The sequence below is a fragment of the Eleginops maclovinus genome, chromosome 9 (assembly GCF_036324505.1).
Source record: "Eleginops maclovinus isolate JMC-PN-2008 ecotype Puerto Natales chromosome 9, JC_Emac_rtc_rv5, whole genome shotgun sequence".
In the NCBI taxonomy this organism is placed as follows: domain Eukaryota; kingdom Metazoa; phylum Chordata; class Actinopteri; order Perciformes; family Eleginopidae; genus Eleginops; species Eleginops maclovinus.
The window spans coordinates 9,595,539-9,620,576 of record NC_086357.1 but is presented as its reverse complement, the minus strand read 5'-3'; the positions used below and the strand labels follow the sequence as shown (position 1 = coordinate 9,620,576).

Below are 25,038 nucleotides of genomic sequence, written 5' to 3'. Positions count from 1 at the left end.
CAGGTTATTCCCACGAGTGTGTGCGTGTGTGTGTTTGTGTATGTGCGTGTTCGTGTTCGTGTGCGTGTGTGTGTGTGTGTGTGTGTGTGTGTGTGTGGAGGGAAGGGAGGGGGCAGGTACCAGCCTTTGAGCCCCTCCTCCTCGGAGCCACGGTTCGCCTCTGTTCCAATGGAAGCAGGTGGGATCCCCGGCCTCCTCCAATCACATCCTACCTCTGTGCGAGGGGGGGGAGAGTGCGGGGCAGGACCCAACCAACTTCCATACTCACACAGGAAAAGTCAGGAAAACACATCTGTCCCCGCATGCCGCTGTTTCTGCATTTCTGCATGTGTTTTCAAAGCTGTTCCGGTTGATTTTAGCAGGGGAACGGTGCGCCGGAGCGCTGGTGAAGGAGTTACCGCCACTTGGCCGCTGTTGAGGGCGGTGTATTAGCGTGGCAGCGCTGGGACGGTTCGCTGCGATGGAGGGCTTGCACTAACCGGATTTGGAATTGTGTTTTTTGTCTTGGATTACTCCCCATTTAACTCACCGGGTTCGTTTATCGTTCATTTTGTCCTGGTTTTACTGTCAGTGTGGAGTGGTGAATACTTTCAAAATGCCTGCAAAAACCAAGTACAACCTCGTTGATGATGGGCATGATTTAAGGATCCCTTTGCACAACGAGGAAGCGTTCCAGCATGGGATCAACTTCGAGGCAAAGGTAAATGTACTAACAACTGGGAAGTGTTATGTTAGCGTCTCGAATGTAATGTATGTTTTCGTTGTTTTTGTAATTCAACCTGTCTAAACAGCCACCACTGTAGTGCTCTGGGAAGGAGTTGTTTTCAAACTGCTAAAAGCTCACTCATAAAGTGAAGCGCCTCTCTTGGTAAATCTACCCCAAGAGACGTTTGCTAACTAAAGTTAGCTAACCTACGTAAAGTTAATTGTTAGCTAGTTGAGAGACTTCAGTGGAGTTATTTATTAAGCAAAGTGGACACTTGAACTGTTTGACTGAATAAAATACAGGTGAATGCCAACTATGGTTTCATTAATGTGTTGTACCTGTCATATTTCACCTTCCTGGCAACAGTACATCGGCAGTCTGGATGTGACGCGGCCGAGCAGCAGAGTGGAGATAGTAGCTGCGATGAGAAGAATACGGGTTAGTGCAATCTTAATAAAACTCGATAACAAATGTTACACATGTTTCCCATGAATATCATGACTGGTAAGATACCACATAGGGTGTTTAAGATTGACTCTTTCCCAATGCCGTATATCGGCATGTGTATGTGTATGAATGACCAAACAGCAACCTGTCAGGAAGTGGGTCAACTTTTTAAACTGTCATCTGTCCTTCCTTGTGAAGTCAATTATGATGGAAGACTTTCCAGGCTTTGGGAACTTGAGCCGATTGAGTTATGTTAATTGCATTATTACTGAAATGTCACACTACCCCTGATAGAGAAAATTGTGGAAACATTATTGCATAAGTATTAGACAACTTGGTGACCTTTCCTACTGGAGAATAGCTTAACAAATCACCAAATTGAGGCATAACGTGGTGTGAAACAGACAATTGGACACACTAACTAGAGTGGTATCATTCAGAAATAGACTACCAGTTATGAAAGCACCTTGGAGTCTAAATGTGCAGAATTTGAACCGCCCAGGCTTATTTCGGCATGACCTGCTGGGAGGCTTGGTCTCCCATGTGCTCTGTCACTGTTTTGAAGTTTCTTTTGAAGCAATGCAATGGAGTGTGATCTCCCCCCCCCCCCCCCCCCCCCCCCCCCCTTTGTGCTGTGTAAATTTAAGATTTACAGCTTTTTCAGCTCCAGAAACCAGACTTAATCTTAATCAGTGTGTCTGTCAGCTTGGCAGCAGTTGGCTTAGCAACCTAATAGGCTGTGCCAGTGGTGTAGAGGTATTTGAGGATTATGGTGATGAACTTGTAGGTGTGCTGTGATTAATCGATGATACCTTCAAAACCACCCTCACAGGCACACAGACGTAAGGCTTCACAGTCAAAAACAAGCACACATTTTGTTATTACTCAGAATTTTAAACGATTTTGAGAGCAAATAACTTCCATCTTTAAAGTTCACCTTAGCTTAGTGAAAATGCCAGTTGGATACATGTGTTCTCGTACAGCTGAGCACAAGGTGCAAAATGTTCTTATTGCCCTTTTCACAGAAGTAACTCGCTCCTTTAAAGTGGACCTCCCAATGTTGCTGCCTTGGCAGCTGTGGTTGTTGGCTGGAGAAAAGTCTTTGGTTTGGCTCCTTTAGTGTGAAAATGGTGCGACACTGGCTTGACAACACAATAGAGGGAAACCACAGGTATCTAGCTTGGAAGAGAGGACACTCTGGACAGCATGGGACTACTTGAGAAGCGATTAAGGCATTTGTTTTACTTGGGTATCCAAACTTAAACTTAACTATAAAGACAAGATTAATACTTCATGGGGTGCACAAGTTGTTTCTGCAAGTGAACAGCGATCGACTTGTTTGCAGAGACTTTTGAGCTGTTTGACTGAAGATGGGGTTATTATATTGATTTATGCTTACGCCATCAAAAATATCTGACTGTTAAGTTGTCGTTTTGTAGTTTTTGACTACTTGACCGACCAAATATGTCTATATTTTGTTATTTATCATTTCAAGAAAAAATAGAAAGAAAAAAAAAAGGTAATTGGTTTAGACTTGATTTGGACACACAAAATCATTTCTTGCTTAGTATTATGACTATGACTTAAGTAGATCAAAATCCCTCTGCTGTACTGCAGCGTCATCAAGATTCCTGCATTTCTTACATCTTTCTAAAATTCCCGCAATGACTGGTCACATTTGTGTACACTATTAAACCAAAACATTTGAAAGATTATCATGATCTTGATTCATACAGGAATGAAGAAACATTGATAGAGATGTTTCAGTATGACAAATTAACATTTTTGCTCCCTAAAAATGGATGTTATCACTTAAAGCTGCCCGAGAAAGTGTTTGGGAGGTGTTTGCAAACAAAGCATGGTAAAGAAAGATTTCAGAGGCTGTTGAATAGGCAGGAAAATCATTTTCACTGCCTTTCCACGCATGACTCTAGCTGTCCTTTCTTCTGTTAAAGGCTTTATCTAGACACACAAAGGTGTTCTGGTTTTGTTTCTTAAACTCTGACATTGCTTTTAGCTGCAGCAAGTAACATTCTCTGCTTTTGCTTTTGCAAAGTACTTCAGGGACAACAAGGCAAGGACAGACTCCCCTAGTTTCTAAGATGCGCTTTTTTATAACTTTGGATGCCTTGTGGAGTTTCTAAAAGAACGCTCGCTAAAACGATGCTCCCCACAGCATATGGTCTTCTCCAAGATTTCTAACAGCCTCGTCTTTCTTCACTGTCAGACTGAGCAATGCTGGTTGCCTGGCGACCGCTTGATATATGGTGTCATTGTTCATTGTGTGCATGAGTCACCTGTAAGCCAGTAGCTGATAACAAACTAATGACCAGGCAAAACAAAAAACAGCCACCTACAGGGCAGCAATACGTGCAGCACTGTAGTATCTGGAGTAGTTCGTTCGACACACACCCTTATACACTAACGCACGCACGCACACACAACCACTTTGTTGTCCATGTTATTCTGGAATGATTAATTATACATCCCAGAATAAGTGAGAAAGCAAAGCTTAATGTATTTCTGGGAACGTTTAATTTACTTGTTGTCTATTTGGTTAAGTGTAATTTATATTCTTCCCTCTTCTGTTTAGGGCTGCAACTTACTATTTTTCTCAGTATGTATTGCCTTGTTTGTTTTATTTTTTTTAAAGTGCAAATATTTGCAGATAAAGTAATCATTTAGTCTATACAAAGTCAGAATAGATGAAGGCAGCACTACCTTACGAAACGAAGGCCCAAACCCCTTTCCGGTGAAAACAAAGAATTGGCACCAAGTGTAAAACCTTTCTGATTTTTAAAGGTCGATATTGCATGTCAAAAAAGGAACCAAAGTTAAGATTTTCTGGTGAACGTCAGTTGTCAAAGTAAACATTTGTAATGTTGAAAGTCAAAATAGTGACTTTAAATGCTGCAATAAAAATATAAAACACTGACAAACCTAGGAAATCCCAGTTTAAGTGTTAGCCTACCACTCCTCCACCCGCTAAATAAAAGGACATCGATGCTCCATAGCAGGGGTGCCCAAATACTTCCCAGTGGAGGGCCAAAATTGAATGTGGGGTGAGGTTCGTGGGCCAAAATTTTGCAGTACATTAAGTTAAATACGTGTGCAGTACATTAAGGTAAGCATAGGTGTGCAAAATAAACACTATCACAAAGTTATTTTGAAAAATGTACACTGAAAAAAAGGACACTGTTTATTGTGCTTCACATTTATGTTCATAAAATTACTGAACATCAATCTGGCTTCTTTAAATTAGAAAAATAATTGAAGCACTGTTCGCTGCTGGGTGGTTAGCTTCGTTAGCAAGTCTGCTACCTTCAACTTGCAATGCCCTCCTGTGTATTTTGCAAACTCAGAATGCTTAGTTTCATAGTGACGACGAATGATGTACTCCTTTGAAACAGCGACCCTTTGCTTACATTCCAGACACACTGCGGTGGAATCGACCTAGGTAAAAAGATAATCGTGTTCCCAACTTTTTTTGAATTTTCGTTTGTCTGTGTGCCACTTTCTAACACGCTCCATCCTTGCATCCTCTCACTCACTGGTCTTGGGCGTCATCGGATTGGAGTTGGCAGGAGGTCAACGGCGCCACCCTACCATCAATGTATCTCACAATGGTATTCTTTGGAAGTGCACCAATAAATTATATTCACAGAGGGATTCCGAGCGCTGACGGCGGGAAAAATAGGACAGTGGGCAAGGCGCTGGCCAAATGTAATCGGTCGCAGGCCAAGTTCGGCCCGCGGGCCCCAAATTGGGCAGCCATGCTCTATAGCTTTTAATTTAACTACTTATCAACGCTGATCATTCGGTTAATAACTAAATGGACTAATATGCAGTTCTGAGTAGATGCTTATTTCATCGGCATGTCCCTTTACATATTGTACACATAGTGTATATATGTCGATGTGAATTTATTACCAAGACTGTCGATAATTTCTATTGACCAATTAATTCATGTTTTAACCAAGAAAGGTTTATAAACCATCTGATAGGGATTGAATGAGCTTAGCAACGTATACCATAAAGCCATCTTATCTCAGACGCTCAGATGAACATGCTGCGTATTATTAAAGCCTTCACAAATTAAATGTACTATCATTATCTGGCAACGTCTGGGTAACAGCTAATCTGGTTAAAAGAGACCTTTGCATTGAATTAAAAGGGATTAAGTTCCCATTAATCTGTTTTTGCTGGGTTAACTGAGTGGAGGAAGATAGAGCAGCATGGGACGAGAAGATAAGAAGAGTCTGAGGAGACTGAAAGAGCAGTGGTGGTGTGGAGATGTGGGGAACAGGATACACCTAGCTGCCAACAAGTATCTTTTTAAAACAAAACATTTCAAATTCAGATAAAAAAAACCAAAAAACTTTTTATGCTTTGGGATGAGCGGGATTGGCAATTGGTACGATGATAAAGAAGGCTGTCGATGCAATATTATTAAACATTACTGAAATATTACGGTAATTATCATGACATAATTCTATAAATTCTAATTGATAAGTCTATAACATTTCAAAATTCATGAATGTTTAGTGAATGAGTGTGATTTTATGAGCAACTTTTCACAGATTATTAATATAGACGTGTTGAAAATATATCTTTTTAATGAATCTGCACATTTTAAATACTCTAACAATCAAATATTTTGTGTTTTTACTAGATTAAATGATTCTCACCTTCGCCTATTTATTGTTCATTATTCATTAAATAGAGTAATTGTTTTCAGCAGCGTGACAATATACTTTTGCATTGTTTTTCATCATGTCATGAATTCCACTGTTTGGCCAAACACTGACAAAATACAAACAAGAAATTTCAATGGCGACCTAATTAATCCATCATGGTAATTTATCCCTGCTGGGATCCATCAAGTGAGACACTAATATTACCTGTGACAGCTACATTTGAGTAATTACATGGTTCCCAGTCCCTCTGACTTAGACTATATGGGCTGTTTGCACACAGAGGATGGATGGATGGTATATTTATTTCCCATCACTCCCTTGTCATGACTTTGTCTGGATTTAGAATAGCATCCTTTGTCAATAAACAAATATGTTTTTATCCTATAACCAGTGGTTGATGATGAAAATGAAAGTTAATCCCACAGACATTAAGAGGAGTGATGACGTGATAATTACATTAGCAGTTGATTTATTTTGTCAGTCGTCTCACTTTTTTTTTAATGATGCATGCTGGGGTTAGATGCCTCAGTTTGATTGACGTTCACGAGATCTAGATTCTGTGTAATTAATCGAACCGGATTAAAACAGGTGCGTCTCAGCAGAGATGTCTTGCTTTGGGAAAAAATATTTCATATTCTGGTTATTAATACACTAAGAATGCAGGGCTTTCTGTCCTCCGTGATAAATAAGCACACACTTCTGTCATTCTCTGTAACTTTCTTATGATAATCCATTACAGAAAGGATTTACAGTAAAAGAGAACTCTGTATGTTCCTTTTAATGGACATCATGTGTTCACGGCGTTATCATGTGTGCACAGTGTAAATCTGAGAAATGGCTTCATCCATTTAAAGAAGCTGACAAATCTCCCTTTAAGAAAACAACATTTACTGTGAAAAATCCAACTAATGTGGCCGTAAACCAAATGGGAACACAGCCAATCCTGGTTTATTAAGAGCTTAGCAAATTTGGCTGCCCTTCTCCATACATGCCTGCATCTTGGCTCACTAAGGCAACAGCGGAGCACCCGCTCTGTCCCGTAAACACAACTGAGGGACAGATGAGGCCAAAACAAATCCTGCAGAATCACCACAGTCATGTCAGCTCAGAGGAAATGTGCTGCTTCATTCTGTCACCTGCCTCACACACACATGTACTTATCCATGTTAACCTTATCACATTATAAACCACAAGATGAAGAAACTCCAAAAGATTTAAACTGTTTTTCTTGATTTTATTTGTTAGGGCTGCAACAAAATAGTTAGTTTCAGGCTATGAAAATAGTGAAATATGTCCAGCGCCTGTGTACACTGTGAAAAAAGTGTTTTATTTAAGTAAACAAAACAATTTTATAGCATGGACTAAGGAAATGGTAACGGATTGGTATGGAGGAAGATTACCTAACATTTGAAGACTATATTATGTTTGTCCTCCTTTCTGCTGTTTCGAAATGGGTAAATATTCAACTTTTATGGGTACATATGTATGAATATCTTTGAGCGTTATTGTAAAGCTTCTCTTTGTAGTCTTCTAACTTTTACTCTTTCGTTTAGGTGTATTGTTCAAAGGGAATTTTTTTCTAACTTAAGGTCGCAGCTGAAAGGTCAAAAAGTGAGCTGATAATGCATGGCTCATTACCCTTCCTCCCATTACTCTTCCTCATCCTTAACTTCTGGTTTTCTGCACTGGAAGTGATTGGATTGACGGGTCAGTTTAGCATGATGGGTATTTGTGTAGCTCAGTTTGCTCATTGTCACGTTAATCTAGACTGCTGCCGCTTTCTACTGTTCTAACACGAGAGTCAGGCTCTAAATGTCACATAAGCGGAGTGTCTCTAAAAAGTGGCTAATGCTTAACTAGCTTTATTGTTCTCCAGAGAGTAAATGAGTTGATGAGGCGCAGACTATTCAGACCCTCCATGCACACCGCCTGAGAGAGTGTGAGTCGAAGTGAAACTCGTCTATTATTTAGCTTCCCATGAATCTGCAGCCTATTACAAGATGCATTATGCAAATCGCTTATAGCTGAAGGCACAACGATGCAAGGCTTACTTAAGAAACGTTAAGTAACTCAATGGTAAAGAGAGTAATGATTTATTCAACTGCATGTGAATTATAATCAGCCATGGCATTTAGTTAAATATACCCAACACAAGATCTGATGTGATGCATATAAAATACAATATTGAAAATGTGTGAATAAAATGAAATGTTCAAGTACAACTGGGTCATTTATCATTGTATCCATAACCTGATATATTCTCATTATGTGAATGTGGTGGAAACCTCTGAAGCAATGGAGGCGAAACAGAGAGACGCTAGAGAGCAGGAACTTGATGGCAAAACACTGTTCGATATATTCGGAGTTACGGCCGGAGAATTGACAAGACATTTGCAGTAGACACAAGTTGCCATAGCGGTTGCCAAACCAATTCTGAAGATCGCAGGGATAGGAAGAGGTTTTAACTAGTTCCAAATGGGTAATCAACATTCTTAGAGCAGCAGACTAAACAATGTAGGACAATACGTCTGACTTAAACTGTCATCTCGGTCACAAATAAGGTGTTTACCGGGGCATCTGGATCTGTGCCTTAACAATAAAGCCAATCTTAGGTCAGCATGAGCTTGTACCCACTGTGGGAACAGCAACGCTTCGAAAGCCCAGGCTGCCCCTCCTTAATGAAAATAAGAGCACCTGCAAGGCCGTAGAGCCAGGTTGAAGGAGGACAGAGAGAAGAGATGCAAATGAGCTAAAGATTTACAAGCTTACACAAAATATTCCCTAACAATGAAAGCATCAATGGTCAACTCTATCGCTCGTCACAATATCAATATGCAGGTAAAACATATTGTGATATATGATTTCCTTTTATAGCCCAGGAATAGTTCAGGAAACAATTATTCTTTTTGCTCTTTTGCAATGACCTTTTATCTCCTACCGACTGAAATCTTAAAATACCACAAAATGGTTAAAAAAGATCCAATAGCTGAGAGGAGAACATCAACATTCACACTAAAGCTGCATATGGCCTTCTGTTTATGTGGAAAACGTAACCAAATTTATTTCAACCATGCAGTGCCAGTTTGGTGGTAACCAATTGTCTGCCCAAGAATCAATATTTCAAAACCACCCCTTCCCTTATATCCCATTTCACTGGGTCCTTGTTGCTTTGAAAAGTAGGCTAAGCCCGGGAGCCCAAAAACCTTTGTCCCCAGCCACTTCTTTACACTTCTCTTGGGCATACCAAAGTCTGCTCAGACTTAATTAGATTTAAATTATTCTTTGCTGTATTCTTAGTCTGCCCTGGGGTGTCTTCCCTGTTGTACCTGCTTGGAATACCTCCAGACGGAGATGTCTAAAAACCCATGTTTCCCACCAAAGCCTTTACCACAAATGATTGTTGTTTTGTTTTTTTACTTAATTCTCTCTCTTTAGGTGTGAGCCTTTAAAGGCCAATCAACATGGGATGTGGAAGCTTATATCTTATTTTCTTTAATTTAGTTTTACATCATGATGTTTGGAATATCGATTGGCATGTAAATTTACCTTCAGGCTTACTTTCTTTAGCACTATAATAACAACATGTATGCTGGCTAACAAAGCCTCAAGGTCCAATACAACATAACAAAGACCAGACACATAGGCAGATGTCAGGCTAATCCTATGCTTTACAAACAGTTTGTGTGACATGTTCATCATATAACCATATTTACCGTTTACTTCCTGCGTGAGTTCCCTAGTGAAGCAAAGGGCTGTAAATCTAGCAGCAATACATTTCGTTTTTGACTGATCTAGTTCTCTCTACCCACACTCAAAGTCTATTCATCTTGTCCCGTATCTTTTTTCTCTCCAATCCCAACTTTTCATCAGTGGCCGGCCTTCTTTCCATCCCCCCACACAGTCTTTTTTCCTCAGAAACAATCCGTTTAGTCCTTCACATCGCCCTGCCCCTCATCAGAGGCCGAGAAATACTTTGGCTGATTCACGGGTTCTTTTTCTGAGAAACGGGAGGGGAGCTTTGTCACTCCCTGCTGTAACTAATGGAGACAGCGACTTAATTTGATCCATCCCTTCTCATAATAAATGTCCACCGTGTCACAGAAACATATCTCATGCCGTGGATTTTTTATTAACTTTTTAATCCCGGAGAACATTAAATAACCTGGAGATGGATATCCAAGAACTAGGTCCTAAAATTTGCTCCTGGTTGTTCGAGAATTGTGCAGCTAATACTGTCGCCGTCATAAATTAAAAAAGGAGACATTTCAATTCTTATTTATTTCAACCATGCATAAGCAACAAATAAAAGCTGGTAAATCACATAAATATTTACAATTTAACCTTTACAAATGGGTTTTATAGAACACCTTTGTATAGATACAACCTACACTATAAACTGCTAGTTTTTAAAGGGAATTGATCCTGACGCAGTGTTTTGGAATGTTTGCGCATGATGAAGATATCCTCCTGTTTCAGTAAAACTCACCCTCATAGCCCCCAGGCTAGCAATGACAAACTAGGCAAACAGTCTCAAACTGAGTTGTCAGCAGTATTAACTGCACTCCAATTACATCTTTACTTCCCCTGATCCCTCCCTCCATCTTTTCATTTTTCCTTTGTACTTCTCCAACGCTTCGATGCCGCCGTTCACAACCCACCGCTTTGCTTGTCCGCTCTCTTCCTCCGACAAGATAATGTAATGTAATAACACACAGATGCTGCAGTCCCCTCCCAGCGTTTTCATTTAGAATCTTTTTTTTCCCCACACCCAACCCCACACAGAGACGAGAACATCACCTGACTCTGCACCCCCCTCCTGTAAATGTCAGCACTCAATGAAGGGAAAGAGTCGGGGATTGTGCCCTGAGCCAAGCGGCGAGATGGCGGTGATCTAGGAGATTTTCAGAGGTTGCTGTTGAGTCCGTTGCAAACTTTGACATAGTTGCCCCGCAGCATCAACAAGGGATGATGCGGTGAGAATGATGCTGTGCCGGGCGGAGCGGGGAACTTTCAGAAGTAGAGCAAACGTCAGCTTCAGGAACATCACTGTGTTTTCAATCAGCTGCCAGACATAAAATACCTGTTAGGACTACAATGATTCGTTTAAATCCTTAGTTCCTTTTCATATGGTCAAGTTGCCCATGGCTGGTTTTATTTCGGACCGGAGTCAGTAAATATATTCCATGTGAGGAAATATCACATGGACCTGCCTTTTAACAGCTGCCAACACATTTCATGTGTACAACTTTCTTTGGATAGCAAGAGGTTATAGAACAGAGGTTCCTCAACCGTAACCAACTAAATACTCAACAGATTTCAAATTTGTAGAACTGCAACAATACTGATATCCCATTCAAACTAAGTGAGCAGGTCTAGGTAAGAGCCTTTTTTGATGACCTGTTAGGGTTAGGGTTTGATTATTACTCTACATGTCTGTAAGTATCAGATACACCACCTTCCCTTAAGCAACAAGTGTTGAGCAAGTTAGATTAATTGCTTATTAAGCTAGATAAGACAATTATTTAGTAGTGTATAATACCATAGGTTAACTGCCTTAAGCAGTATTGTGAAATATTTCTTGACTCCTGCTAGTGAAATATACACATTTTCTGCATTTCTTGACTTTGATGATTAGGAGGATTAGTAATTTCTCTATGCTTGCTCATGTGGAACATCTTATTAACAATAACCAATATGCATATGTCTGTTAAACACAGGTGCTTTTGAATTATTAAAAATGTTTATTTTCTGCTTTGGGATCGGGCAAAACACACATTTTTAGAGACAACCTTGCAGCCTTTTTACAAAAAAAACAACAACAGTGGTACTTCAACTCCTGTAGAGAGTTTGTCCTTCAACTGTCCTGTCAGTAACAATGGTGGTCGAAGGTGTGTGTGTGTGTGTGTGTGTGTGTGTGTGTCTGTGTGTGTGTTTCTGGCAGACCACAGGAGCCAGAGGAGACATCTGATGGCTGCTGTTTAAATGTTGTCTGGATAGCTGTTTGATTGTCCGTTCGGGGGTTGTCACCTTTCTCTCTCGTCTGTCACCTTGTCTCTCGTGATTTTTGGTATTGCGTGACCTCAAACCTGATCCTTCGTTTTGAATCAAGAGCTTCAAACTCAATCCAGTTTATCTTCTGTATTTATTCAGCCCATTTTTGTAAAGTGTAGCTTGTGTAAGAGGCACCATTGAAGAAAAACAAGGCAGTCAAACAAGGAAGATTACAATGACGTTTCAACTCCTCAAGCAACAGTTCTACAGGATTACAAGTCGCTCACTGACACGAATGCCTTCAAATATAGAGCCGCGATTGCTCCCTCAGTGAGCTTTTCAGCCTCAATGCTCCCTTTCCCTCCGAGGAATATTCCTCTCCACTTTCTTTCTCTTATTTTTCTGCTCACCATCCACTTTACAGTTGAAAGTAGACTATTTGCAATTGCCTTCAGGAACAGGTAATGAATCAAAACATCCAGTAAAAGTTTCCCTCTGGCTCATCCTCTTTAGCATGCACTTTATTATTCTTTCTTCTTTACTTCCCTAGATTTTCTCTCCTGTGATCTCTTTTCCTCTCCCGTGACTACCATTTTTAGATGTCCTTCTCCTCTTCCACTTCCTCCACTTTATCTCTTTTACCTCCTCTTTTCACCCTAATCCCTCCCTGCCCTCCTCCTCCCTCTACTTCTTCATTCTCTCCCCCTTCCCCCTCTACTCCTCCCCTTTGTATTCTTATGGCTTTGCCTCTTGTTCCTGTCCCTCTCCTCTTCATTCTCCTTTGGTCCTTCCTCCCTCATCATTCACCCCCCTACGTACCTTCATCTCACTCTATTTCTCTACATTATGCTCCCCTGCCACCTCTTCTGCCTCCCCCCCAGTGTAATTTCCATCATTGTTGGACAGAATGGCCTTTCCTGCATCCTTAGCATTGTCTTCATAGTTCAGCTCTCAGCGAAGGGGACTCTCCCCTTCTACACAAAGAACATGTGCCCATTTCTCTGTTAAATGAAGCTACATTTATTAGTTAGCTAATTGGTGTTTTATGACATGGATTGGAAAACAGTTGGGGACTAATTAATGGACTTAATGCCATAGGGGATATTTTCACAGAAAAGCAACAAATCTTCATCAAAATTGTGTCCAAATGCATTTCTGTATTTTCTGTCGATTTATCAGCTGTTGTAATGTTTTTACAAAGGTTCAACCCATTCAATTCAGTTAAGTATTGGTAATATTTAGTTTCTCGTCTCGCATATTGTTCCTGTTGTATATTTGGCTAAAAAGAAGATTTTTTTCAAGTTCTGGTCAGACAAGTGATGCGGTCATTCCTTATCTCTTTGAAGAATTACAATGGCTGTTTTCCAAATGTTCCATTCTGTGAAGTAAAATGTAATTATTTTAATGAAAACACACATCCAATTAAGCAATTTGGCAAACACTGGTTCTTAAAAACTGAAGCACAAACAGGACCCTAACACTACTCCACAAAAATCAAGTGACCTCTTTGCAGCCATTGACCTGCGCTGCCATAACGACGGTGGCACGTTGTAGTAACTAAGTTTCTAACCATAATAACTGTTGACTTGCGTAAGTGGTAAGGCGATAGTTTTGGAATTTAAAATTGATTTAATCAAGCGAAAGGCTTTGATGAGCATTTGCCTGACAGTTACTGGTAAATGTGGTTAGCAGACGACAATGATATGGGATATGTAGTTGTGGTCATTTAGTTGGAATAGTTAGAATCACCAACATTATATTTTCTTCATTGAGTTTTTAGGAACATCTGTATTAGCCCACTAACGTTAGCTAGCTTAGCAGTGATAAATCCTTGTATCACCGTGCTAGGTTAGGCAGCTGAGACCTGCACAGGTTCTTCATGAAAAAGACATCATTGTCAAAAGTTGCATACAAGGTAAATTGTACATATTTTAGGACAGTGTGCATTAGAATGCTTTTTTTAAAGTCATGGCAGTAAGGGTGATATTTTGACTTCCCGTACTCACCTGAGTTAGGGCCCTTTCATAGTCTACGCAAGCTACGCGGACGCGAACGCATCGAGCTACGCAAGGAGGGTTTGACGCGTAATTGCATAGTAAAATGTGCAGTCCAGATTTTTGTAACGCGACGCAAGCGCGACTGCCGTTTCACGCGTTTCCGATAGGGGCGCTGATGAGAATTACTGTATTGTACTGTACTAAATCGCTATCAACAGAAGAAGTTCTATAGCAACCATGGCTGACAACGAGGAGCGTCTCTGTGTGTGCACCAGCATCTTTATGACACTGCGAGCGCTTCACATTCAGATGGAAACGCAGTTGAAAATGCATGGCGAGAAATAGCGCTGGACCTAGATGTATGTAAGCAGGCAGTAAAAAGTGGCGCGGGGCAGCTGAGTTTTGGCTACCCCGCAATACTTTCTCGTCTCGGTTGGCTGCCGGCGATTCAGGAAAAGCAAAATGAGGCACTCCTCTTCTGTAGCCATTTTCATTTTTTTCTACCAGACAGACAAGTCACCGGAGACTCTGCTACCTCCTGTTGGGAGGGCGGTGTATCGCGTCTGACAAGGCACAGCGCAGCAACTGACGCGCGTTCTGTATGTACTAAAAATATGCGCGGGAACCTTGCGTTTACAACTGCGTCCGCGTAGCTTGGTAGAATACGAAAGGGCCCTTAGTGTATAGGCCTTTCCACTGCTCGCTTTCTGTGGAACTTTGATGGATAAATATTCCTGAAAAACATAGATAAAGCACATTTTGTTTACAATGCTTACATATTCACTCTGGTTCATCACTCACAGACATGGATATATGAGAGCAGCCAGTGGCACGGTGCTGAGTGATAATGGTATGGAGTCATCTGCCGCTCCCTGGCTGACCTTGGAGCTGTCCTCATCTATCAGCTCCGGGCCCTGACATTATCTCGCCACAGCAACCATCCCTCCGCCTATCTCCTCTCTACGGCTGTGTCTCAATCCTGCAGTTGGCCCTTCCTTCATCTCCTTCACTTTGCTGTATTTAATTATTCCAGCAGCCCGCTAAAAACCTCTTCCAACCTAAGTTGTATTTTGGTGCCCCCAGTTCATGCACCCCTCTGTACTTGATTTAATGCTACCACCTTCAGTCCAATTGCATTTCCCATATTCCAGAAAAGAAAAAACACTCCATTAATCCTTTTCAAATGTCACAGATGCTTGTTTAGCGGGAAGTTTAGGAAATAACAGTTTGACAGCGGGGGTTTATAGCAGTATTAACACCATCATCTCCGGTACGTCAGCGACACAATATTCAATGCGATACAGCTGTCTTGTAGTCTTAGTTCTTTTCCTGTAAAGTTTTCCCCTTGGCTGTAATTGCATTCTCATGTGTTGTCATTTTCCATATGCACAATAAAATTGTACAAGCTGAGGCGAGTATCAGAGCACATCCGCCTAGCATTGCTTCAATGATTCCCCTGGCTTTTGGATCAGCACAGATGAAATGTAGTCAAGGAAATTGGATGATTGGGAGGTTACAGAGATTGTGGGCTCTCCACAGTGTGTGTTTGAGGCTGTGTTTGTGTGTGTGTGTGGGCTGGAATGATGAAATGAGGTTGCCCTCCAATATGGTTTTAATGGAACCCTTACCCCTCCACAGACACTTTCATTAAAGCTGCAGGCTGCTGCTGTCAGCCCTGTTTTGCCCACAACCACTGTGTGAACAAACCCATCCTCAGAAAGCCTCGACCCCACAAATATTCTTCTTCCATCATTTTTTGTTTTATTTCTTTTGTCTCAATTGCTTTCTGCCCTCTCTCACACTCTCATGCTTGTTTCTGTCTTTATTTATTCATCACTGAGGTTTTTCTGTCTTTTTCGCACATACAAACAAAACAATCTGCATCTTTTACATTTAACATATTGAGATATGTTGTATTATTCTGAAAAAATATTTTAATTCATGATTTAATCATAGCTACAACTTGATTTCGATTATTTGTCTTGTTTTGAAATTAACCGATTAACAAAAAAGTTGGCAACTGATTCATTTTTTCAACTCAACTGATTAATCTTTGTGATCATATTGTGATCAAATTTAATTCAAACAAATATATATCAGAGTTAATTATGCAATTAAAATGGCATCTTTAAATCCAAAGCAGTATTTCTTTCATTTAGAATAGGCCTCCATACAATTTAAACCACAGGACATTTGTGTCCCAGTTTCAACTCTTAATACTACAACCATTGCCAGTAATACAAATAATTATATGCCAACAAAGGAACAAAAGATTGATGCATCTATAAAGAGAAATGTATTCAGCATCCATCATTACCATCGCATGCTGGTGTTTGTGTTGTTAATCAGTTCTATAATGAATACCGTCGGTAAACAAACATAAAACTTAAACTTGATTAATTAGCCTAATCGGCAGCACTTTGGCTAATCCATTTATGGTTTTAGTCCTCTACCAAACAAAAAAGCTGATCTTTTGCTGGCTCAAGCTCCTAGAATGTGAAGATTTTGCTGATATTCTCTGTTTTTTATCACTACATATTAAATATTTTTGGAACCAACTCTGGGTTCAGGGAACGTTGGCAACTCTTCCTTTCTTTTTATACTGTTTTCTGACATTTCATCAATCTACACCAATAATCATTTAATCAACAAAAAAGGAAAGAAACAGTTGGATTAACCCATAATAAAACAAATCCCCCTTGGAGCACTATCTCCATTGTAATGATGGATGACAGTGACTGCACGATCAGCTCGAGACATCCACCCCTACCCTTCCCTCTGTGATGCCGTGTTCTCGCTGTCTGCTCTTCACTTCACTTTTCACCATCAGCTGACGCCCCGTCGTTTTTCCTGCCGTACGCGGTGTCAGAGGGGGTGCGGGGAGAAGATGATGTATATTGTCTCATTTACAGATCAGAGGATGGCGCGCCTCTTAATTGATTGTAGTTTAGTCTAGGAGGGGTGAAGTAGCAAGGAGGCCATCCATCACTGTCATCATCACCCATCAGCCCGATGCTGGAGGTAGAAAAGATGAAAAACAGGCTCAAAGTTAAGAGGTGTAAAACACAAAATCCAACCCCTTCCTTTGCAGTCCTGCCAGCCCATCTACATCTTGTATACTCTCCGTTTTAAATAGTCTGTAGAGCTTTTAAATATGTGTTTGACGGACAAGTTACCCTACAGCCCTTTGATGCTACACATACTGTACATCCAAGTAACGATGTAATAAATGTGAGTCTCTTGGTTTGAGTTTGGGGAGGGATATATTGGGCAGTAGAGTAGATTTAATCCTACAGCATACAGCAAGTAGCTGATCATGTCAGAGCCCTAACAGACAGCATGGAGTATTAAAGCATACTAATATGAATGACATTTTAATGGCCATTTAAACAACTGAATCTGGCCGACTCTTTGCAAGTTTTATCTTTTTCTGCCGCATGTGTGTTTCACTAAGAAACCACAATCAGTAAGTGATTCATTCACATTGCTCTAACACTATGTTTAATAGTTTTTTCTTCTTTTAGATTGGCCCTTTTGTGCTTTGTTATTGAGAGACAGATTGGAAAGAGGTTGTACAGAGGGAATGACATTTTGCAAAGGTCCATGGTCGATATTTGAACTTGGGTTATCTGTGATAAGGGCTTCTATTTTATATTATTATTATTATTATTATTATTATTATTTCATATGTCTACACCTACACTCTTCTCTATCCACCACCCTGAGAGAACCTTGTGGAGAGATGGATTGTGCAGTTTGAATGATCCTGACAGTCCAATTATAACATTCTCCTAACCTTGGAGATTCAGCTAACTTTCTGTCCATTCAGCCAGGCCACACTCCAACAACAAAGGTTGTTCTGTAAACATCTGAATAATTTATATCCTTAAAGTCAACCCTTTTCAGCTTTTTCACCCTGTCCCTTATAGAATCGCTCACAATTCGTTATCCTTGAAACATTGAGTTTGACAAACGGAGTAAGTGCTGGGAAGCGGCCAGGCAGGGACTCATGCCAGCCTTACATTATGGTGTCAGACTTCACAGGTCCATATAGAGTGAATTTATCGACAGACGTTTACAGCCTGTGTTGTTTAGAGATGAGGGTGTGAGCTGCAGAGAATGATAGAGGGCTGTCAGTGACTCAGATGATAGTAAAGATGCATGAACCCCGTCTGTTCCTCTACAATATATCTACACATTCTAATGTCTGCTGTGTGTGTCCGCTCTTGGAGTAAGTGAGTAGCCTAAGTATTGCAATTCTATAATATGTGAAGTATTGCGATACGATAAATTAGGATATGGCGCATTTCTGATTTCTTTCTCTGCTGACTCCATCTTTGTTTTGACTAACTTCCTGCCAATCCCACTGACTTTACCCATGACTGCACGAGAAAAAGGTCAGCACCATTTAGTGGATTGAAAAAGCAATTGTTACCCAAATCTTTATTTTGCAATATCACTAGTTTATATAATAAAATATCGATACTCGGCGTCAGTTACTGGTACATTACTTTTTACATTTTATTTTTAAATGGTATTATCGTAGATAAACGCATACTTCTTTGATACAAATTCTACTCCTGAAACGTCTCGATCTGATAGGAAACTGAAAATAAATGACGCAGCTTCAAACTCACCAATACTGTGTCTGCCTGAGTCTACTTCAAAGCACAACTGGCTGCAAATTGAGTCTCTTGCCCCCATCAAAACCTTTAGGAAAAGTACAAAATGCGTAAAAAGTAAGAGATTTTTTTTTTTTTTAAACGATGGCAATCTATTCTGGTTGGCCTTTTGAAGAAATATACATATTGACAATACTGTCACAACAAGTGCTAACACGGAAAACACGTGTACGTTGACAAAGAAATTACTGAGCGATGAGGTGTTAATATGCTAAATTAGTGTCTTAATTATCACCCTTGATCATGTGAATTTCACAGTGCATCCTTTGTATTAAGAAGTATTGACTAAGTTTGTTTGCTTGGTTATAGTATGAGAAAGCAATGACCCAGGGAAGGGACTTTTAAAAATAAACCTTTTATGGTGTTTGACCCTTCGTTAAACAAGACGTTTTTTCAAATATTTTCATGTCACAGAGAGATGCAAAACTGTAGAATCATCCAGGTCTTTCATTGTTAAATGTTATATAAATGATTTGTGGAAATAACAGAAATTAGATTTTCAGCACAAGTTCTATGGTATCATTCTAAATATTATTCTAACTAAATGGGTTAATATTAAAGTTCACCACTCACCTTTTCCTACCTGCCGTCTTTCCAGCATTTATCATAACTCATTCTTGCACCAAATTATCTGGAAAGTACTGTTTTTTTTTTTTAGCTCAATCGAAACATATTTCTGTATAACAATAAAATCATAGGTTAAGCTTGTAGTTGGCAGTCGGTTTAGGAACGGTTTGGCAGAAACAACATTTACATTTTTCCTTTGGAATCTAATTTGTTCTCGCTTCCCAACCCTGCTAATTATAAATATCCTTCGAGAGAAAACACAAATCCTATGATGGCATTCCAGCATCCATTGCAGAAATGTAATAAAAACTTCCATAAATAAGAGATATGAAGGCATTGACCTCTATAACATAAGATCCATAAAACCACAATCTACTGAGCTGTAAGCAATTATTCAGGCAGTCATTTTTGTATAACTCCTTTTTATGCATCAGGTGATTTCGAATCCTTTGCTCGACTTCTCTATCTTTTCTCGATACTTTAATATCCCCTTTCTGGAGATATGCTGGATATTGACTCCACGAGTTCAGGAGGTCAGAATTATTTCGTGTTAACAAGCTCCTGTGTGACTTTGAGTTGAGATTATCACAAGGCATCCAGATATATAATCACAAAACTCATCCTACTCACTGCTTTTGGTTTGCAGCAGGTTTAATTTGGACACTAATCATTTCCTTCATATAACAAACAAATATAATGAATGCGGGAAAGCATTTATGTCATTTTTTTCAAATAGCAACGTTCTCAAGACAGTTGATTTGACAGATCTGGTGTGAAAAACAGTAAAGACATTGACATCATGAAACTGGTGTTTGGTTTAACTTTCATTACTTGCTGCACGTCGGAGAATCTTAAACACAAATCCAGCAAGATTGCTCCCTTTCCATCCCACAGGTTTTTAGAAAGACAAAATCTGTCTAAAGTGGAAATGATTTTCTGGGTCTGCTTAGACTCTTCAAACTCAGACTTTGACACACAAACTCCCTTGCAAAGCAGCATGATGACATTCCTTCAGGATTTCTCCCAGCCCCTGCATTCTGTCATGGAACCAGAATGACTGCACAGGCAGCCTCAGACCCCGACTGCACTCGGTGAACCCCTGCAAAGTTTTCCAAAACTGGGTCTAATGAATGAAGTTGTGCTGTGGATTTTTGAGTCCTCAGAGGCCAGCTGCTGTGTTGATAAGGCAACTTCAGAGAGTCCTGGCAGCACACATGCACACAAGGAACACGCACAATCAATCATTTAACACATGTATGACCTCTGCGTCTCTGTGTCTGGCTTGCTTTCACTGATCAAGGCTGCTTGTTTCAGTGATGTGGATTTTTTTCTCTCATTAGCTGGTTGTGCTGAAAATAGTTGGTTAGAGGGCAGATCATTGCTTCACGAAGGGAATCCATTAAGAAGTTTATGACTGAAAAAGATGGCAAAAGGGGAAATCAAATTACATTTTCTAATATCACTCACCTAGGTGCAACAAACTATAAAGGGTCCTCTTATATTTTTGATACCATTAAATATTTGTGTCTGATTGTTTTCTCTTTGATTTCTGCACGGTTATTTTTAATCATTGTACTTTTCCTACAGATGATGCCAAGAACGTGCAGTACTTTTCATTGTTGTACACAAACCTTAAAGTGTTTTCAAAGAAATCAGTCAGAATTAAATCATTGGAATTGACTGGTGTTAGCATCAACTACTTAATTTCTGGCATCATGACGTCCCTAAATAAGAAAAGCGTATTTTCGAATCTGTGCTGTCAGATGATACCATTGAGGCCGAACAAATAAATAATCCAGAACACCCCCCCACAAATAGGCACATTTTAGCCCCATGGGAAGATCAGTGGGCACAGATATAACACTGGTTATGTAAACTGTATCCTGTTGTTTTATATAAACACTACATCAACTAAGCACCCCACTTTAGTGTCAAAAACTCTCTCTCTGTCTGTCAGCATTGAACAAAACTAAATATCATTGTTCCATTCTAGCAGACCCTTTGGTGTTGTATTTACCCCATAGACAAGTCCCAAATAAACAGATGGGAAAACAAAACATGCTGAAAGTAAGCCAGCATAACAGCATGTCAGAGTATTACCATAAATCAACAGAGATCAATAGACCTATGTTACGTGGTGTTTATGCAGCATGAATAAAACAAGATGTCGAAAAATTGATACTTGCATGGGACGCTGAGCAAATCCCAGCTCAGGGCAGGATGTACTGTACACATAACAAGATCCATTGGGAATGTGTGTGTGTATGTGTTGAGGGAGGGTCTGTTATGGGTACTGGAGTGCAGGTAGACCTGTTGTAATATTGCTCCGGATGTGTGTAATGTCAACATTTCCACTTACCCTCCCTACTGTTTAAAAGCTGGCCTAGCTTTAATGGAGTTGGCCAGTTTGTTACTGTGTGTGTGTCTTTGTGTGTAGTGGAAGTTGGTTTCAGGAAGGACATTTTTATGGAGCGGAAACAAAGAACAATACCTCTGGCTTCAGTGTAGCACAGTCTGGTCAGTGGGGCAGTGACGCAAACGACAATCTTTTGTCCAACACGACTAATATTTTTTTTCCATAGCAACTGGCTCCTGTGTTATGTTAGCCCTTGACCCAAGTGTTTCCACCACGTCAAGAATGAACGGTCGCAGGGTCCGACGGAGGGTAAAAATAAAGGATTAAATATCTTGAGAATCCTGCCAACTTTTGCAGTGTTTTCTTCTTTCATTCTAATATAAAAAGAAACACAACAAGTAATGGACTTTGAAGGGTGAAAGAAAGGAAGCAGTGAAAAATGTGAATAAAAGCTGAGGCCAAACATAGCTAGATACTGACTGTAGTGTCTTTGATCAATATGTTTATTTTATATGTTTTTTCTTTGGACCTCTTCTTTTTACTATATCTGTACTTTGAGTTTCCTTAAAGGATGTGATTTTTTTCTTCAAATCGTCTAAAACATCACTTCAATGGTTCAGAGCTGTCGTAGAAATGAGCCTACGGAATGTCAGTGGTTACCGTAGGATCCTTGGAGCTGGTCTAATTTGCCATCTCACAAGGGACTTAAGGTAATTGGTCCCAATGAGGGATTACCTTCCGGCCACTGCACATATCAGATCAGCCAGAGAAAATGGCCACCCTCTGCGACCCTCCCATGCCACAGATCTGTGTGAACTCTTGACTGCTGGATTCAAAGCAGCAGGGAGGCTGGCTGGATGATTAACCGATGACTGGAGTTGTATACTTGTTTCTTGGGATTTCCGATGAGCTGAAAGTGCTAGTGTCGTGTAACTGCCTGTTAGCAACATAGACACTTTAGGAATTCACAAGTGGAGTATTTTCTGGCATTTTATATCAAGGAACAATGCGTAAAATATCTCACGGCCCGTCCACACGGTTCCGTTGCATTGACGCTTGACGCACCTTCCCATTCACTTTGAATGGGGTGACGTCAAGCGTTGCCAAACTGCATTGTGGTTCCATTGCTTCGCTTTGGCTGCATTGTCCCGCGGTGAAAATTGAGAAAAGTTCAACTTTTCAAGCGTCGACTGCAGCGTCAGCCAATTAAATCCTGCGTATGCAAATATGCCAGTACAAGTGCTAGCCAATCAAATCGCGTGTATGTGTGTCCGGGGCGGGAGATTTAATGTGATTGGTTGTTGGTCGCGTTAACTCCAAGTGCCAGACAAGCCCACCGGCAAGCGTCAACGCAACGGAACCGTGTGTACGCTGCGTTAAGCTTGGGTTAAACAAAGGCCTCATGTTTCTAAACAGCATTGATAGGGCACAAACTGGACATGTTAAAATGCTAACCAAAATTGTACGTGTTTTAGGACTCATTGGATCTCTTGTGATGCTTTCATTCTGTCTTATTTTAAAGCATCTCTATTGCCTTTTCATAGTGATGGTGTCTATGCCCCCTTGAGTGGACACAGTGCGTAACTGTTAGGGGGAGATGTGGTGTGAGGCCAGAAGATGTATGTCCAGTTTAATTTTCTTCTTTTCCTTTAATCAAAGGGTCAGAGTTGAATTGGTGTTAGATTGCCCCCTAATCAGCTTCATTGTCTCGCTTCCTTGTTAAGCTCTTCCCACTTTGAAACATTCTAATTGTTTTGTAGATTGAATGTCTTGATGTCGGGTCCTAGCTGACCTGAAATTCAATTATCTGAGGTTGAACAAATGAATTGTGCAAAGGACCTGCTGAGGTATTGGTTAAACGTCACTGTGCACAAAATGCTTTAAGTTTGGGTTAGACTCGCTGGATCTTGGGATGTAGAAAGTGCTGACTGCTGATGGATATCTCCAATTAGCCCCCTATAGATGCATGTGAAAAGCCTTAAGTAATGTACATTTCCAAAGTGGAAATTAGCAGCTAATGAGATATTGTCCACAAACAGCTAGCACTGCAGGGTTATTGTCATATTTACATTGTTTTGCATATATTCATAATACAAAAAAGCCAAATGATGGCTCAGGGTCCTGTATTATGCTGACAGACCCTTTTTCTTTGGGTACTGTATCAACAACATCAGCAAAAACTGTGTGGCCTGAAAAAAATTACTAATTTGAAAATCCTGAATCATTTCCCCTTTTTAATCACAATATTTAGTATTGGAAACCATTAATAACTTTGTATACAACCATTTATTACAATGCATCATCGAGTAGTTTGTTGTAGAATGATTTTAGAAACAATATTAATTACTGAATTGATCTACTGTAAACTAGCATCAAGTTTGCCTTGTGTTTGAATCTTGGCTCGTGTCCTTTCTGAATTCTCTGTATACTTATGTTACTTGCAGATACACTGGTTTTGCTCTAAATACTTATGACCAAAAAGGAAGACAATAGGTTTACATTTCAATATTTGTGTGTTTTTATAAAACAAGCAAAATGTGAACTGCAACATGGTTTATAACCAGCTTGTTGGAAAATCCGCAGGCAGCAATTTTCTTTTTTTCCTACGACAACAGATGTTAATCTACTGAATAACTCTTCAGAATTTTCTTCCAGATAAACATCTGCATTTCAGCCCCTCTTCCTCCTTTGGCAATGGTCCTCACTATGTCTTTCTTTAATCTCCACGAGGTAACAGTAAAGCTGTTAATCCTGGTGGCTTCTAAATTTACACCCCACAGGCACATTTATAGTCATCTCATAATGTCAGCCCGATAAACAGATGCATGAATCGATGATTTATCTCTGTACATTAAAAGATCATATGCCAGTATAATCCTTAGAAATTCCAAGCACTGGAAATTGTGAAATTGAACAGCAATTTTACACATGTCCTTAAGTCAAGTAATATATAATAATGATAAAACGGCATAGCTTTAATATTTGTTATCTTTAAGAACTACAAAACATCCCTTTACCGGAATTTGGTTTTACTAGAAAAATCAAGACAAGAAAATACAAAATGAGCTGTAAAATCTCACAGTTGATGTTTATGGTTATATTAGTAACATTTCATTTCTTGGATCGCAGCTCGCTGTCATCGTTAATTTAGCCGTGGCATATTCATTAAGAGCTCCTAGGTGGTGTAGAGTTTTAAAGTTTGATAGCACATCCTCTGAGCTTAACATTCTATTGTAGCCCCTTACTAAAATATTCATAAGCCCCTCTTATCATAGAGCTTTGAAGTGTGCCGGCACCTGTGGCAGAATTTTACATGAAGAAAGAGGCTGCTGTTTAAAACATGCTGCGTATCCTGTTCCTGTTTGAAACCCAACAATGGCATTTGTATTCCCCGTATCCTTGGCAAGAAGGGGATCCCTGGCTGATGTCACGGCACTCTCGAATGCGATTATTTGACAAAAGGAGCGTGACCAAGTTGACAATTTATTTGTGTGGCTACAATTCAAAGCTTTATTAATGTATATGCTGCACTCTTCATAATGAAAGGGTGGTTAGACTCCCAGTCGGGCAACTATGTTGCCCTCTAGAAGCAATC

At 40.0% G+C, this 25,038-nt stretch overlaps 1 protein-coding gene across 3 annotated transcripts in view; it reads left to right on the top strand.

The window, feature by feature from the left end:
- Positions 1-273: 273 nt before the first annotated feature.
- LOC134869590 (carboxyl-terminal PDZ ligand of neuronal nitric oxide synthase protein-like) overlaps positions 274-25,038 on the top strand; it is a 171,646-nt gene continuing 146,881 nt past the window's right edge. For all 3 annotated transcript variants that reach the window (XM_063891348.1, XM_063891347.1, XM_063891346.1), the window contains exons 1-2: positions 274-700; positions 1,073-1,144. In XM_063891348.1, coding sequence (XP_063747418.1) covers positions 596-700; positions 1,073-1,144 — 177 coding nt within the window. In that variant the 5' untranslated portion in view covers positions 274-595. The remainder of the gene's footprint in view (positions 701-1,072; positions 1,145-25,038) is intronic.